This window comes from Adiantum capillus-veneris, chromosome 8 (genome assembly GCF_014529385.1).
Source record: "Adiantum capillus-veneris isolate H3 chromosome 8, ASM1452938v2, whole genome shotgun sequence".
Classification (NCBI taxonomy): Eukaryota; Viridiplantae; Streptophyta; class Polypodiopsida; order Polypodiales; family Pteridaceae; genus Adiantum; species Adiantum capillus-veneris.
In genome coordinates this window covers 95,703,719-95,722,684 of record NC_140938.1, presented here as the reverse complement: position 1 = coordinate 95,722,684, position 18,966 = coordinate 95,703,719, and the positions used below count along the sequence as shown (strand labels likewise).

The window sequence follows — 18,966 nt, the reverse complement described above, 5'->3', positions numbered from 1 at the left end:
AGCACCTTCCACACAAAAACCTTCATTTTATGTGGCCATGGCGGTAGGCGCCAAATATTGTTCGCAATTGTCTCCCATCTTGATTCCAGCCAGTTCTTGACCCATTGCTTATTCAACGATGAGAATCAATCCTTTGAATACATAAGTGTACCATACACTTCCTTAGTTTGAGGTTTAAGGAAGTATCTATTCTTAGGCCACTGCCAAGATTTCCGCTCAAACTCGGATTCGCAGTCCGGTAAACACACCTTGTTAATCCGTTCTAGAGCTCTACTGATTAGTATCCTTTCTATCCCATTCAAATTAAACTGAAGATCCAGCTGATCCGTTCCTTTCCAATTACACATGTTATAATCCCAAAGTTGTCGAAGACGTTTAATACCTTTGTTGTTAATTTTCCTGGCAACTTCTCTCCAAATCGGGTCAGTAGGATGCTTTCGACCTTGGAGAGCCAAGGGGGACAGTGAGTTATAGAATCATGGAAGTACTCCCCATTCCAAGGACTTCGTGGCCTTGTTGCATTTTTGCACAAGCTCGCCTGTCATACCCCCAAATTTAATAACGACCCACCGAGGGGCAAGCAATTTGTCGTGCACTTCAATCCTAGCATACATATATTTAAACTTAAAAGTGGGATAGACCTAGAGAATTTTTCCAACTCATTTGCTTCTTCTAAATGTTTGTTTATTGATGAAATAGTGGAGGCTCATATGAGTCATATTTATTGATGAAATAGTGGAGGCTCATATGAGTCAAAAGAGAAAGTCCATTAATATGTAATAAGACAATGCTTTGCAAATGAAAGAGCGTATAGAACCTCAAACAACTCCTAATCATAAATATTTGCAAGTAAACTCTTTGTCTTTACTGGGTAGAGCATGTAATCACGTTGTCAAGAAAGCTCTTGCTCACGGGGAGACCGAGTAAGCTTAAACTTGCTAATCATCGCCCAAGAAAAACACCACCCTTCTAGGTTGTCTTTGCTAAAACTAGCCCAAAAAACAAACATTTATTTTATTTTTTGACATCTCATGCTACGGTCCAAATGACACGATGCGTATTCAACTTAATCATAGGAAAAAAATCCCTGCGATGGCCGCCCAACTTACAGGGGGTCGTCAATGGCTATCTGGGTGTGAACACCCATGATACCAATAGCAACACTCCAAAGATGGTACTGACACAAGACCACCACCATCATCGCCATCCAACACACGCATATGCATGAGTGTCCCTGCGGGGAGGACAACCTAGCTACACAGGTCCACCATAGCCAAGGGAGGGGTGCTCCCTCAACAAGCTCTCCATCTTGTGATCCTTACGAGGGAGTCCTCATTTTGAATACATACCACAAAATTTTCTCTCAAACATCATATATGAGATTAGTGGGGTGTCATGTAGCACTCTCACATGCCGCCCCGCCCCCCCCCCCCCCTCCCTTTTTCCCCCTTCAAACTTTCAAACCCACCAAAAAAATGATCATTTTCAGGCCATTATGGACCCGATCACCCCTCGAAAGTTGGATTGGCCTAGGTCTTGAAATTAAGCCTTATTACATCTTGTTAAGCATAAATATGAACCATGCCATCACTTTCCACCATGTTTGGCACACAGGACTCAACCAATGTATAAGCATTCCAAAGTTTGTCCGATTTCACAAAAGTTTCTCAACCCACCCTCATAAGTAAATTGCTTCCATTAAAAAATCACTCAAAACCCCATCCAGCTCCTATCTGTGGCATGCATCCTAAGAAAAGCCCATTGATTTTGATCACCAATACTAAACCAAATAGGCCGTGCCAATTTTGGAAACAAGGTTTATTAACACGAATCTAGTAAGATGCCCACTTTGCAATGAAGAAAAAAAGAAAGAAGAAAAAAAAGAAAGGGAAAGGGCGGTTTTGGTGTGGACGTGGCAATTGGTTCGTGTGCAGAGCATGCAAGACATAGAGACACGTGGATCTCTGTCAAGCCAGCGTACCCATTTGATAATCTCGCGTGCAGTTTTTCAAGTCAATGTAGCTCGGGTAATATCTCGCTCCTGATAAGGTGTAGCCTTTCTCTGAGCGCATGCGACAGAGAGCAAGGGGGCGAGGGGGAGGGGGCTGTAGATGGGTGTAGAAGGAATCATATATGTGATGGCGATGCACAGACATGAAAGAGCAACAGGGGAGATGGGGCTACAAACGGGCATCTTGAGGCTCTCTCTCTCTCTCTCTCTCTCTCTCTCTCTCTCTCTCTCTCTCTGACATCCTGCCGCGTTCCCTACGTTCGTAGCTAGCGGCATCCACACTGCCGCAGGTGCGATGGAGTGGAAGATTGGTTGAGTGCTGCTGCACTGCGAAGAGGACCAAAGTACCTGAAGAGTGTGAGTGGGCACATTTTAGGCCAGCTCTCCGTCACGTCTATGTTCGAGGACTTGAGTGCATGCACCCTCAGCAAAATCGTGATCGTGCAGGAGAGTGAGAAGTGGAGATAGAGCCACTGTCTATGTGGTCTCTCTCAGGCCGAATGGCGAAAGGGAGACAAAAACAACGGGCAATTGCTAGGTCATGCAACAGAGAAGGCCGAGGACAGAGAGGCACCTTGTCTCAATGCGAACTCGGGCAGGAAGGGAAGCTAGTTAGGGAGGGGGGTCTCGCGCAGGTAGGATGATAGCAATACATAACATTAGCCCATTGATGTGGTTGCAAAGGGAAAGACAGCGAATTGGCAGGCATTGTGAGGGAGAGGGGGAAATGCCATGTGGTGAGGCAGGCGGAGTCGCAACTCAACGAACGGTGGTGCAGAGGGGGCGATAGGGAGCAAGGAATGCCGGGTTTGCATAGGGCAGATAGCAATGATAGGATCAATAGTTATTTTGCTTTGCAATTGATAAATTCCACGGGAATCTTGAGGGTTAATTAATTCAAGTTTAGAAAAGACCCAGTAGTAGTAGGGGATACAATTTCCGAAAAAGAAAAGAAGAGGAGAATCAACAAATGATTCTCTTCATGCAATCTCTTTGGAGGAGGTCCCGATTGGAGCGCACGCACACACACACACACACACACACACAGAGAAGTGTTTCAGGAGCTTCTTGTGCAACAGAGAACAAGGAGTGAGTGTGGCGGCGGCAGACGAAGCGGAAAGGTGGCCGTACAGACTCGCAGGAGAGCAAGCAGCAACCAATGAAATGTTTTTTTTAATTAAATGGAGTTGCTTCGCAACATGTGAGGACGACTGACCGAGTGGTTACGTGGGGGCACCAAAAGTTGAATACCCATCGGTTTGGGTTCAAGTTCTCTTCCCACTTCCTTTTATGAGGTAAGCGTAGGAGGTGTAAAGAAGGGAATCACACGGAATCTTTGAAATAATTGAAAATAATGAAAGAGGAGCCAGCAGTAAGTAGTTTAGATTCAACAATCAAAATGGAAGATTTATCCCTTTGCTTGTGCACACAAAGTGGCACAATATTCACTCCCTTTGAACCTTGAACCTCCACATCCTCTAGGATGTGGCAACCTTAAAACTCATCCAAATCAACAATACCATCGGATGCATCATCCTCATAGTCCAATTCTTGTTCTTTCAGTAGCTTCAAGATCTCCTCTTCAATATGTATAACCAAATCATGCTTTATAAATAGCTTAGCCTGGTATCTTCATTATATGCCATCCAATTCACATAGCAAGTAGGTAACATTTTCATAAGCATATTTGACCACATAAGGACCAAACCATTGTGCGTAATCGTCTTTTGCATAGCCGTATTCTGATTATCAAGACTACTATCATAAACCACCCTCTTTAATTGCACCAAGTCTCAACCTATGTTGTTTCTCAAATACAATTTTATTCTTCAATCGACCATCTATTAAATTGCCTTTGTAGCTTCAATGTCTTCGCCCTCTTTATTTTCCAATTGATGTATCCTTAAAGAAAGTGGATCCTCTCTGTTCAAACTTGTATCCCAAGGTAAAATACACCAAGTTAACACTATCTCTTTAGTATGCATACTAGGATTTTGTCCACACATCAAGTTAGCCTTCCATTGTTCTATGTGTAACACAATTTCCCCACAAAGCATAAGGTAACAACCTATGCCATTTTCCAATATGTCCTTTACATGCCTTTGCCAATGCTTTGATGATAGGAGGATACCCTCTTTCTTTTTTTTCATTGTTGTTCAGGTTGTAAGAAGTAGTAAGAGTTAATGCCCATTCAAGAAAAAAAATCCTAGCTTCATTAGCATCCAATTCACCTCTATCAACCATAAATACTTTAGATGCATCCATATATGCCTATAACATCCTCAATTGAAACCTTATATACTACACTCGTAGCTTTGGTTCTTAGAGCCCTTCCTTCAAGCTAATTAGTAAAAGCTTCTATTGCAAGCACAATATGTTGCATCTTCCATAGATACACCGACATAGTAATTAAATTCACTACCCACATTTAAAATGCATAGCCAAAGGATGAGTAGGATACAAACCATCACAAGCCTTATGTCTCAATAAAGCTAACATGTAGCACAAGTTTCCTCAAATTGAACCACGTCTCTTTCACCAATAATGGTCCTTGACATTAGGAAAATTTTGAGCTCATTTTTAGGCCTTGTAAGCAATTGTTGATGTGGCACGACTATCAAAAAGTGGGGACCATTTTATTTTTTTTCAAGCCTATATCCTTACTATCCATGATCATATACTCTTTGTCTTCAAACATGGCCACGAGTAACATATCAACAACTAGATTATTCTTCCCTAAAATGTGGTGAAATTCTAATTTGAAGACTTTATGTAAGCAAACCAGCATAACATGGCAATATCTGGCGTTATACAACACCTTATCATCCCAAGTAGAGGTAAGCAATCCGTTTCTACCACCACTGTAGCACCCATAAAATACTCCTTATCACACCTTAGAGCAGTTGTCGAGCACTTAGCACCTTCGCACCAAATCTTATTGCATACATTTTACCATTCTCATTGTCATGTCCCATTGCCCACCCAATATCTATGGGACTAGTATCAATAGTCATCACAACAATCGGCCTTCCAAACTTGTAATATGCTTTCCTCAATATCGGATAACTTTGTAGCATCTCCTTCAGCTTTCTATCGCTTTCTATGCACTTCTTTTCACATAAACTTTTGTTTTTGTGACAATTGATATAGTGCTTCTACAACATGAGCAAAATGAAGTAACCAAATTAAGTAGAAAAGACATGCGCCAAAGAATCTCCAAACTTCCATAATTGACGTGAATGACTCTATTCTTAGGATAGCTTCAAATTTAACCGGACTTGGTCTTCTTCTAGACTTGGTCCACACAAGTGACACATAATCAAAACTTCTTTAATCCGAACGTAAACTTTTTCCCTCAAAGGGTAAGGTTAACCTCTTCAAGTTTGGATAATATCTTGTCACAATCAACAATATGGTTAGAAACAATCCTTTTGCACCCCTCTACTCCATTGCCATATACTTTTTTCCCTCTTCACACCTCTTAATTGGCACATCAATAAAAGCATGGTGATTTGAGAAATGGAATCCCTTAGTACCTTCTTTATGTCATTCATCATGTGTGCTATCGAGTTGGTTCCACTCGGTGATAGAATGCACATTCTTGCCAAAATCTCCATCTTAATTTTCTCATTAAGCAAATCAATCTCAAAAAGATGAGCCTTTGGGATTGGTATAGGCCGCACATTTCAAGGCATATTTGAAACAATGAAAATAACCATTGAAGCCACAATATTTGGATCAACATGACCAGTCTCATGAGGTCTCCCATGAAAGAAAAATCATTCTTGAAGCATATCCTAAAAACACCTCATTTCCTCCTATGATAGGAAACCCTCATCTCCAATCTTCAATTCTTGAAGTGTCTATTTGGTAAACTTGTGTCCTATCTTCCTCGGATCCCTAAGAGTAGGTTGTGGAAAAGCATTCTTTCTTCATAATTTCATCACTTTTCTTTGGTGGTGGCACTATGACACAAGGTTCAACTTTTGTGCAATTGTTTTGTACTTTGTATTGACATGCACCTCTTCCACATCCAAATCATCTTCAAACTGCATAAGAACTTCATACATATCTATAGATTTACCTTCACATAGTCAATACCAGCATGATCATTGGATTGAGAAATAGCTTCAAGTTCTTATTTCATTGCATTCACAAAAGAGAATCCTCAAAAAAATCTTGAGATAACTTCATCCAAAGCCAACACCATATCCTTGATCTCTTTGAGCATTGCATGCATATTGTTTTTCCTATTTGCATAGATCATTAAATTTCTTGTAAGATATCAAACTTCAGAAGTTACCCCAAGAATTCCAAAGAAAAATCCTCTTTACCATTAGCAATCATCAAGAGCGTTTACTTCTAAGTCCCATCACAGTGTCAATCACAATCTCACTTTATATTGGCACTCAAATAAATCTTGCATTTTTGTGTACTAATTAAATTCCTTTGTTTCCCTTGATAAAGATCAGTCCGAAGTTTATCCTTGTTCCTTGCATGGTTTACATAAACAGTTACAAATTGACTTCTCTCTTATCATTTTTGCTTTGAATTTTAGCATAAGAAAATCCATCATCCACACTTTTGGTCTCTATTTGCACCACCATAGTGAAAGGTTGATGGGTCAAACTAACAGAATAAGTAGAATGTCCTTACACAAAGAAATTATGTTCATCATTTACATTCCCTATTGTAACTTTGACATTCAGGCATGCTTCATAAAGATTTTCTAGTAGAGCATTAGTAGCCGTTACGTTATCCATAATCCGTATCAATAGACCATTTTCCTTTCAAATACCTCTTTGACATAAGGTTGATTTCCAAACTATGATGAACTAAAGCAACAAAGGGCTCATCAAAGTCTCTCACCTTGACCAAAGTCTTAGTAGTAGCTCTAGCTCAATGATTCCTCATAAAATGACTTTCTTGTATGGTACCTAGTTTTTCTTCTTCATGGAATTGTAATTCTTTACCTGTCAAGGAAACTCATTACTATCAACAATAATTCCCAAATTTTTTGCATCAATACTATTTAAAATGGCTCTAATTTGTTGAATAATTTGTAGTCTTAGCTTCCTCGTTTGTTCATTCATACGTCCATATGGTATCTGTTGGATTCTCTTTATAGTATGTATGATGCCATCATGAAATTCCTACTTAAAAATGCCTAATATCATACCCAAATTTAACTCCGCCTTGATATTAAGAATCCATCCTCCAGTACTCTCTTAATATATGTAGGCGATTCAATGTCAGATTTCAATTTATAAGATAGATCTTGTGGTTTATCATGTTTCTTGTCTTTTTGAGCCTCCTCCATTGGAATCTCGAGTGAGACTAGAGAGACACTTGGATAATTGTCTCCTCTACTTTTTGGTTAAAAGATCTAGTCATTTCTCCTTGATGTACCTACAATATCCTCTTCCTATTTCCTCTTCTTTCTAACAATTGCCTCATTGTTTAGAGATTTAGCAATATAATTATACACTCAACAAGAACCCCTTCCATAGTTTTTTTCTTGGTAGAGTTGCCCACTTGACATAATCGTTGATTAGCAACTTTTCCCTTCTATTTATTATCTATAGCATAGGGTCAAAAAGCTCTGTTTTCTTGAGCTTCATCATCAAAATTGACTTAGAAATTAATTTCCACTTATAAACCATAAGTTAGTGCATCATGCAATATCAATATTAGCATGTAGATCTTCCAATACCTTCTTCATGCCTCTCTTCCCAAACTTAGTTTTGAGAGCTGAACCAATGTCCTTTAAATTAATCATCTTGTTCTTCCAAAAAAATCAAGTTTTGAATCCTCATTTTCACCCTATCCTCATTATACATAATTTACATATGCATCAATAATTGGTTGATGCATAACATCATTTGAAGGTTGGATGGTTGTACATGTGCCTCATTAGGGCTTACATTTGTGCACTCACTAATAAACAAAAGAGACAATGTATCATATACATTCTAGGAGCTCGCATTTGTCTCCTTAGTGCATATGCAACACACTAGTGACCCTCAATTCAAAACACATTTGGCAAAGGTTTGCTTTTGATTATGCATAAATGTCGTTTTCATGACATGTTTTTTCTCGCAACAACACCTTTTGCTAAGGGATATACTGCAATATACTATGGTGGTTTATCCCACAACTTGCAAAAATGCATGTAGCTCTTTAGATATAATTTCCCCCCACCCCCTCCCGCCTCCTCCACTCAAAAAAAAACGAATCCACCCATAGTAGAACCATATACATATTCAAATTTTTCTTGAAGCACATAAACGCTTTGAAATTTGCTTTTAAGTGCATATGCCCATGCATGCTTAGAGTTATCATCAAGAAAATTCACAAAATGTAAATGTTTCCCAAATGATGGGGTATGCATTGGACCACAAAAATCACTATGGACAAACTACAATTTGTGAGTACTCTTTACAAAATCATACTAAGCAAACTTAGAATGTGGTACTTTGCCCCCAACATACAGCCTTCACATACATCTTCAGTGCTTCCTCACAAGGGGGGAACAAAGCAACCATATCTTAGTTTTGTAAACAAAGCAAAATCAAAAAATTAAAATGTTAAAAGGAAATGAAGCAACCTACAAATAGAAATCCCTTGAAAGAGCTCTCCTATTACCTCTCTACCTTGGAGCACTTCCTAGAATTGTCTCCCCAACCATAGGAGTCCCATGCTTATATGATCCTAGCTTGGTTGTTCACGCTTGGACAAACATGACCCAAGCCCACAAGATACACCCCTTTATGACCATTTAGGCCTCCTCAAATCCCATGTGAAATCCACCCTCAAGCTCTACATACACGATGTGCTCTATGCACCTATATGTGCATGCCATGCATGCTCCTTGGTCTCGAAGCTATAAATGACGTGACATTGCCTTCCTCCTCTAAAACAATGTTTACGTCCTTGTAAACATCCTGGGGACCCTAAGGAGAGAAAAACCATAAGGTGAAATGAAAGGATATGTGCATGTGTGGATCCCCACATAGAAGGAAGGACTTTCTCTGATACCAATGATAACAACTTTGTAGCGAAAATCCCTTAAAAGAGCTCTCATGTGAGTGATATACCTTAGATCACTTCTTCAAACTATCCCCCCAACCATAGGAGTCCCATGCTTATATGATCTTGGCTTTGTGGTTCACACATATGACATGAGCCTACAGTGTGCCAAGCTACACACCTTTGTGGCCGTCTATGCCTCCTCAAATCCTTCCTATATGGACTCCACCCCCAAGTTATGCATACACGGTGTGCTATGTGCACCTATTTGTGCGTTCATGCATGCTCCTTGGTCTCTAAGCTATAGATAATGTGACACAACCATATCTTAGTTTTGCAAAAATAGCAAAGTGAAAAAAATCAAATGATAAACATATGCATGCCAAAGTTTTGCATCTTAAATAGTTTGATTATTAAAAACTACACAATGAGTCTTCCACATATTTTTTGTAAGCGTGGAACTTATACGGCTCTTGCCTGGTATCACAATAGTATCACTAAAACTAAGATCATGCACAAAACATATGTCATCCACGAACTTGACTATAATCAGTTTTGCAAGTAAAGATAGATATGAGAGATTCTACTTGATCCTAAATAAATGTTAGCATCAAGAAAAGTGGAAGAACTCACTTATAGCAATAAGCATAATTTTTTCAAACGTGTTTCACTTGTTAAGATCCATTGTTAGGCACATGTGACAATATTTTTGTTAAAGCTGGTCTCAAGTGAAGAGAACAAATCATGACTAAATGTGATTGGTTTCACCATTGGCAAAGTACCACACATGATACACAGACTTTGAAATGCATGCGTCATGAACACGTGGATCATATTGACACTTCCCTCTAAAATCCAAATTTACATCTTGCAGAGTACTTATCAAGAACCTGCATTGGCAGAAGCATATGCAATGGTTGCCTTTGTCTCTTTCTCTCAAGCCTCTTTTCAGCCTTAATCTTAGGAAATTTTTTGATAAATGATCATCTTCTATTTGTTTTTTTAATCATCAGACTAAACCTATTTCTATTCGAAGAAGAAGCATTACAAGTGACAACAATTTTATTCTTCTTTTGCTAAAGAGCCACAAATGCATGTTCAAAAGCGAGCTTAGCCTTGTTTTCTCTACGCTAGGCCTCTTGTAGCAAAATAGAGACAAGATGGTCATTGTACTTCATCAAGTTTATTCTATGTCACAGGTTTTGAAGGGGACGCAAAAGTCTAAAAAGTCTAATAGGAACCTGGCAATGCATCAAGAACTATTTGCACAATGGAATTAGGAAGGACCTCACCAACACCAATCAACTGCTCTCTCAAATATTTAATCTTCACAAGGATTACATCCATATCATCCTCCTCGTGCATTACCTTTCATTCTAACTCCTTGCATAGGTAACAATTTTTTGTTGTATGAGGTCAAGCATACAAAGAAGCTAATCTGTTTGTGCAATTGTTGACGCAAAAATCCTTTAAATTATCACTACGATCAATTACCTGAGTGGTGCTTGGTGTCGACCATACTTGCATTTGAGAGTCTCACTATACACATATGCAACAAGTGCTCAATCTAATTTAACCTAGCTACAATACTCATGAAGAATGTATCAATGGTGAAGATAGGCACCTCTTCTCATTTCTATCACTCAATCAATTGTCAATCTACGATCAACAAAGCAAGCATTGGTTCTCATCTATCAAACATGAAATGCACAAAGAAACACATGCACATACTCAAGAGAGCACACATACAAGCATTGGAAATATCATTCGTCTACACACACACACACACACACACACACACACACACACACACACACACACACACGCAAAAATACACACACAAACATGCACATGGTGTCATGTACTTGCAATGCAAGAAAGAAAGTGCACACACACTCAATAGAAAATAGAATATGGTAGAGATTTGAGAGAAGCTCTTCATTGCCTCAACATAGAGCACATACCAAGCTTGAAAGCTATGGAAGCTTGAGTTTACATCCACAGAGAAGAGAGGTCTTTCTTAGAGTTTAGGTCAAAAGGCCTTGGGCATTTTAAAAAGTGATATTTATACCTCAATCTCAAACTAGAGCAAACAATGGTCAAAATAACTAATTTATGCGTCAATTGAGAGCTTATAAGTTGCAAATTGGAACTTAAACGTTTGAGGATGGGCTATCATACGTTTTACATCACATCCAGCATGGTCATATAACCACTCAAGCAATACTACAAATGATATGCAAAGTATTCAAGTGACACCCATATATGCAATTGGCAGCACCAATGAAGACACAAATTTCAATGCTTGCTCTTCTCTTTGTCCTCGTTCCAATGAGCTACTGTGACTATATTTGACATCTTCACCATTGACTTCTGTCAACTAGTCACTTTTGATTAGGTTTTTAACCTTCTCACAGCATTCAGAAACAATAAGAACTTGTATGGATGGACTAATGTGCTTCCATATCTTAGGATAAAATGTTTGAACTACTCTATACATGCCTACGAAGAGAAGCTATGAAGTGAGAGATTATGTATAAGTCTATTGCCAAAATGACTACAGAGGTAAGAGAGCACAATTCTCTTGGTGCATCTTCTAATCTCGCACCCTACTCACATACAAGAGATGTCTTTGGGCAGCCACAACAAACACGACATGTACCCTCCCGTACAATATGCTCTATCAGAGAGACATTGCACGATTGTCAAATTGAGGAGTCAAAAAAGATGAGCTGATAGCAACTAGAGTCTGCTGTCCTCATCACTAAGGTAGCGATAACATGTTTGGAGGAGATATAAGTTGGTTTTTCGTACACCAGCAACATCAGAGGGCAATAAGTTTGTTAGCTCAAAAGCTCTACATCTGAAATTGATGAGTCCAACAGTTGGTTTTTGTGGAAGTTAAATCTATGACAAACCTACTCGGACTAGCAACAGAGGCATTCACAGTAAGAAGGAACACTTTGATATGCTGCATCTATGACAACCCTACTCCACTAGCAACAGAGCCATACATAGTAAAGAGGGAACGCTTCAGACATTGTAGAAGCACATCCCCTTGCAAAAGGCCGATGGAGACAAAAGGGAGGGGGGGGGGGGGGGGGGGGGGGGGGGGGGGGGGGGGGGGCGCTAGGTTCGGTTATCCTGAGTTTCATCAAGCACTTGACCGTTGTCAAAGGGGGCACATGGCCATCGTAGAGAGGCCATCAGAAGGGGCCGCTTTGATTGCCAATGTAGAACATGCCGGCCAAGGTATACACTCTTTAACATGTAAATGTTGGCCAAATTTCAATTGATTGTCAATTTGAAAAGTACTTCCTGATGAACAGTATTCCATCTGCTCAAGTATTCCAAACAATATGGACTGTGGGGGTAAAACATATGTTAGTGGCATCTGAATCTCCAAATTAGGATCAAACGAAAGCTCATGAATGATCACAATGTCATTGGAAGGGAAAACACCATAAGCATTGACATGAATACTATGTCTTCACCAGGCAGTGCAGCAAGGGGAGCCAACCAATGAGTCTGCTCTTCATTTGAGTGCTCCACAGCTCTTACCCGGTGACACAAAGGTTGACATGATACTAGACTACAGCATGACCATTGACAGCCATGGAAGAATTCTTGCTTCAGCTTTAAAGGCAAAGTAATGGCAATCACCAGCTCATCTGAGTGATTGGGAGGTCAGAAGGGCAAACGACAAATGGTCTAGCAAGGGATAAAATAAAGAAGAGCATGATGATGCGCAGTAGTTGCTCGCGAAATTTTGCAAGCAACGATTCCTGTTTTACTAAGCTACACACAAAATGCAGGCATTTCTGAAGGTGGTGTGTCAAAAAACAGATTTTGCCGAATGAAATAAAAATTATCAGCATTCTTTTGTATGACATTTTGCATGCAACCGCTCCTGTTTTGTGATGCTAGATACAACCTGCAACCAACTTGTCAGTAAATGGTGCGTGAAAATAGAATTTTGATTGACTAGATATTACTTTCTTCTAGCACCTGAAGCAATGGTGACTCTGTTTATATAAATAAACTCATAAGCTATACTACAACTACAAAAGGCATACACTTGTAGCTCATTTCACATTACTTAAACACCAAGTTGCTGTTACATTCACCAGCAAGTACTTGCCGAGTTCTCTTTGGCAACTGCACACATCAGCAATATCTCAGCAAAACAGAGAAGCACAAATACTCCAGAAATAAAGACAAATACATGGTAATTCAACCCTTGTTGCATGTCATTTGATGATTGCAATTGTGAGTTTTTTTCGCATGGTGCCCTTGTAAAACACCGTTGAAGGTAAATTACAGATATATTACAAGATCTTGCCTCAAGAGGTCAAAGATAAGTGAGCCAGGGTTTGCTGACAGTGTATGGAGACATCTGATGCTTTCGTGGAGAAAGTTTACAGCACTCAATTTTACAGACAAATCTGCCGGATAAAAACTTCAGGGATGAGAATTGATACCCATAAAAATGCAGTAAATCTGACATATCTGCAGCCCCACGACAACGGCAAGGACTTTTCTTTACCTATAGGCTAATTTTTAGTTTGCTGCAAAAAGCTCTTGCTTGCTTCATATGTTGACCAGCAGATTGCTGCTGCTGGTGTGTGAAACAAAATTCTCGGCTTTAAACCTTTGAGAAGAGCTCGAGAACCCTCTTTTTTCACTATCCTCCTAACAACATCCAAAATAGAGCTCCTACGAAATCGTTCTGCACCATTTACTCCCTGGAAAGAGGCCAAATGTCAACACAATCACTCATCCCACCATCATACAGTAAGAAACACTGCCACCCGGGGCCCCGGGGCCCGGGGGCGGGAGGGGGAGGGGGGGGGGGGGGGGGGGGGGGGGGGGGGGGGGGGGGGGGGGTGGGGGGGGGAAAGAGAAAGGAGAGCCCTATAAAGTATCAAAGATAACACATTTGATAACCCAGATTATTTGAGTATCGACACATTATTAAGACTCGAGCAATTGTTCAGATCATCTCCTGCTGTTTCATCTTCGGGCAATCTACATTCTGATTCGCTAGATTGATCTCCAGCTGACAACAATAGTCACGTTGATTCTCAAGGGTATTTCCCATTTTCACTTCTCTCTTTTTCTAGTTCATTGGTGTGTTGATTGGTAGGTCCTGCTGGGCATGGGTATTTAAGCCAACGACTGGCTGTCTGTATTGGTAGTTCAAACATCAGTTACAACGATAGCTTGAACTAGTGCAAGCTGCCAAACTCACATAAGAGGCTTTTCATCCTTCATGCAAGCAAGTGGTTATCCCAGTTCCCTCTGGAGTATCAGGTCTCGAGTTCAAGACTCATCAGATAGATCTTTGACATCTCTTGGGTTTGTTTCTACGACGTCATCTTCTTCATGCAAGCAAGTGGTTCATAGAGTATTTCTTATTTTTCTGCACACAACTTGAGTGATCAATCAACAGACGAGAGACACTACAGCAGTCTACAGGCTCTGTAGCTTGCCAGCTGGCTACAAGATATAACGAGATGAGCACCGCATATGCAGACTGTAAAACCCTACATCAGCATAATACATGCAGACTGTAAAACTCTACAGATAAAAGAACACCCACAGATTGGGAATGCTCCAAGGCTCTGCATGTCTCCTGGTGAGAAGTCCAACAGATACATCAAAGGGCGACTGCCGAAGTAGCTGTCCATAGGCATAGTGTGTCCTTCGAAGTCCAGTGGCCACTCAAGATCAAAGCATATTCAATGGCGTAGTAAAAATGGCTACGTAGAGTATGCAGCAACCCCGACCAAAATGTCGATGGATATCAAACTGATGCACAATAGAAGGAAGCAGCATATCAAGAGATCCTCAGCCCAAGGCTGTATGGATGAAGACTGGATCAGTATGAGATCCCTCAAGCATGTGACCTCAGAAGTTGCAAAAGCTAGGTGACCACCCCCCATGTCACAACGCTGCTCACCACATTGGGTGTGCATATGGCCTTCCGTTACTATCGCCAATAATGACCCTTCTCGCCACAGTTGTTGCAATGCCGCTCTGCTTTCAAAGCTTTCAAGTTTACACTCAGCATCCGTCTTCTTATTTGTATTTTCATCTTTCAACTTAGCCTTCTAGTTTCCTTTCGATGAAGAGCTGGTGAGACCTTCGGAGCCCAAAATCCTTCCTGAATTCAACCACTCTCCTACTCCGGTACAATTGGGACACTCCCTCCCAAGTGATTGTGTTCAATCGTCCACCGGCAATCAACGAGGAATAAAAATTGCTGTAATGGAGAGGCAACTGTGCTAAAATTTGAACCGCCATGTCCTCTAATTTGCTGAACGGCCATGTCCACTAATTTGCTTCCCCATGTAAAAAGTCTCTTGTTGCTGTGACGGGTTTTAGGGTTAGAGCTTCTTCGTTTAGAACGGAGGCGCAACTGATCATTGTGTATTTCGTTTCGGTCATAGAATTCCGCTCCCTAGAAAGATGGTTGTCACAAAGTGATGACGTGGCCGCCCAAGAGCAGAAACCCTAACCCTAAAAATCTGCAGAACCCCTAATTCCAGAAACCCTAATTGCTGGCAGAAACCCTAACCCTAAATTGGGCATGACACGTGGCAGCAGTACAGACGCCCGCAGATTGCGGCGGAATTTGCGGAGCCTTATTCCAGCGGCAGATTTTGCTTTTTACGGCAGTTTTTGGCTGCTTTATTGGCTATGCAAAGGATGGGGGGGAGAGAATCTTTTGCTTTATTTTGGAAGCTCAAGAGAGCTTGTGAGTGTAACAAACTGCTGACGTGTCGACCTACTGAAGAACGGAGCTACCAACCGAGGGGCCTAAACCCTAAGAAGAACAAGTAACAGAGAAAAAGTCCTACCGACTTATGGGGACCCCGTTTGATGGGGCCCCAAGTGACAAAGGATTAAAATAAAGCAGGACCTGCACACACACGCGCAAAAACTAATGACGTGGCAGATTTTCGAAATTGCGCTGGCATGATGACGTGGCAAGCTATACGGATTTCCACGTTTTGCGTTGGCTGATGACGTGGCAGGCTGTATAGATTTCCGTGATTTACGCTCGCAGCTTTTTGGCTTTGGTTTTGGACCAGATGCTTTTAAGTTTGAAGGCTTTTTACTGTAAACTGCTTTTTTGGCCAAGGGCCTTTAAATATGAGGTTAGGGCTCATTCTTTGGCATGCTTCCTGGAGAAGGTGCAGAGTCTGGAGTACCGGCTTGTACTGTGTTGATGCAATATAAAGAAATACCGAAAGGGGCGCCAAGGTTTGGGGCCAATACTCTCTGGGGTGGAATTCCGCCACTTCGTGTCGCGTGTCATCTCTCTCTCTTTCAGTTCAGTTGTTATTGAAGTGCTAAAAGTCTGTTCAGTCTGTTCTTTTCTATTGGCACGTGGTGCCCATCTTGTGACGGTGAGAGAAAGAGCCTTTGCTTTACTTTTAGGCTTTTAATTTTAAGCTTTTGGGGCTCTGCTTTTGGCATCCCTTGTAAATAAATAAGTGGCTTGGGCTCCCACTCTGCAGAGCATCTGGACGCAGAGTCTGAGAGTGAGACCCAACCACTCTTGTACTTTGATCTCAGATTAATACAAAAAGAAATACCGAAAGGGGCGCCAGTCTTTGGGGCCAATATCTCTAGGCACGAAACTCCGCCGCGGGCCAGTGTAAATCTCTTGTGAACTGTGAATTGTTTTGAAGTGGTTATTTGGTGTTGTTGTGGTCGATTCTTGACTTGGAGTGTCCAAGTCTGTTACAGTGGATCAGAGCACGGCCGATTTCTCTTCTACAAGAAATCCGATCCCAAAAAAAATTTCGTAGCACCTATGGCTTCACGCAAGGATCAGTCGACTCCCTCTGCATCCGGAGATGCGGGACGGGATCACAACAAAGATTCCGGCAAGGAGAATGGCACCCCTCGGCCTACTCAGGCGGAGCAACGAGAGATGGAGCGTCGTCAATTGATCGGCGATGCAACAAAGATGATGCTCAATTTTGCGAAGGACCCAAAATTTGCAAAATATATAAGCGATACTTCTTTACAAGAAGTGCACGAGCAGTTGCAGAAAACCACAACACCACCCCCGAAACCCGCTCTCAAGAAACCTTCTGCTCACAAGAAATATTCAGAGAAGGAATATTTCTTGATGCACGAATTGCTCAGCTTTTTGACGCGCAGAACAAAGCTAAAAAGCATGGCAAAAAGCAGAAGAAAGGCACTGACTTCCCGGGTTATTTGGGTCGTCAGTCGACATTTGATAAGGCAAAGAAACAGAAGAAGCGTGTTCGATTTGAAGAAGTACCTAGTTCTTCTTCTTCTTCTTCTTCAGACAGTTCTTCTAGCTCTTCTGACTCGAGCGAAGAAGACAGAAAAGGCAAAAGGCGAAGCAAGAAACAATGCTTCAGAAAGGGTAAAAAAAGGCAAAGAAGTCTAAATCTCGCCCAGTGAGTGACAGTTCTACAGAGGACTTGTCTACAGACAGTTCAGACTCTGACGACGGCAACTTTTATGCAAACAAGAAAAAAATTTATAAAGCCAACCAGTATGACTTTCTGGAAGACAAAAGCAAGAAAGCCCGAGAGTTTAAGGAAGGGGGACAGTCGATTAAATTTGACACGTTTTCGGGATATAAAGATGCTTTGAAGGCTTTGTCTTTTATACAGCAGTTTGACATCGCTTTCGCGGGAGGACGCTACTCAAAGCACTCTAAGATTCGGAGAGCTGCCTCTTATTTTAAGGGGAATGCTCGAACTTGGTGGTCCACGCTTCTTTTAAACAAGACTGCGCCAGTTAAATGGCTGAAATTTAAGAAGCTTTTTATTTCTTCTTGGCTAACTCAAGAGTATGAACGCGATATACGAGCTGCTTGGAACCATCTTCGGATGACCAAGAGAGATACAGTGGACGCTTATTGTGAGAGATTTTGGAGCTCTTTTCTCCCCGTCTCTTCATTCAAGAAGATTTCGTTCAGAGAACAAATTGAGCGGTTTACCTTGGGTCTACCTACAGAGATCCGAGATCACTCCTTGAAACAAAAGTCAGCTTCTATTCAGGAGTTGATGAGTAATGCGAAACGGGGTTTTGCCATTCACTCTAGCAGTCTGACCTACCCCACCGATGAGGTCATGACACAACGAGCCGAACAGACTTCAGCGAATGAAAGTAGAAAGAGAAAGAGCAACCCAGAAAAGAAGGATGCACGACCCAAGCTTACTCCTCAGGAGAGAGCTCACTTCATCAGGGAGGGGAAGTGCTTTGGATGCGGGGAACATGGACATATCTCCTCGAAGTGCCCTAAAAAGGCACAGAAAGAACAGAATGACAAGGACGACGAAAGGCCTGAGAGTTTGAGAGCAGCTGAGGAACGTGGAAGAAAAGGCAAGATGAAACAGGACTGGTTCTAGATTGTGTGGGTATCGATCCCAACACAATGGATGAGAGTACAGAACTTTGTCGAGCTTGGGGCAAAGTGAAAGACCAACAGGCCCTGATCTTCTTTGATGGAGGAGCCAAGGCCAACTTCATTTCACCGGAATTGGCGGCGCAACTCGAGATCACTCCCGATCGGATGGGACCACTTGCGGAGGCTGTTCTAGCGGCACCCGACAGGGACGTAGCCATTACACCTATCATTGGCAAACTTCGGTTGCATTGTCAGGGGTATTTGGGGCATGAGGACTTTTACATAATGCCTTTGGAAGGTTGTGATGTTCTCTTGGGAATTCCCTAGTACCACAAGCAGAACGCCGTGGTCGAGTATCGGGCGAGGAAAGCGACATTGACTACAGAGAAGGGCAGAACCATTGTACTTGACATGAAACTGAAGGGCGAGTCTAACCCTATTGTATCGGCTTCGGCCATTTCTAAATTAATGAAATCCAGTCTGTTTGTTTACTCGATCTTTATGAAAGAATTGAGTGGTAAGG

At 41.4% G+C, this 18,966-nt stretch overlaps 1 protein-coding gene across 4 annotated transcripts in view; it reads right to left on the bottom strand.

Annotated features, from left to right (window-relative positions):
- Positions 1 to 13,252: 13,252 nt before the first annotated feature.
- The window catches only part of LOC147452592 (uncharacterized), a 41,433-nt gene continuing 35,719 nt past the window's right edge, over positions 13,253 to 18,966 (bottom strand). For 3 of the 4 annotated variants that reach the window (XM_086518225.1, XM_086518226.1, XM_086518224.1), the window contains one exon: positions 13,253 to 13,785. In XM_086518225.1, coding sequence (XP_086374351.1) covers positions 13,594 to 13,785 — 192 coding nt within the window. In that variant the 3' untranslated portion in view covers positions 13,253 to 13,593. The remainder of the gene's footprint in view (positions 13,786 to 18,966) is intronic. The other variant, XM_086518227.1, reaches the window with a different exon arrangement.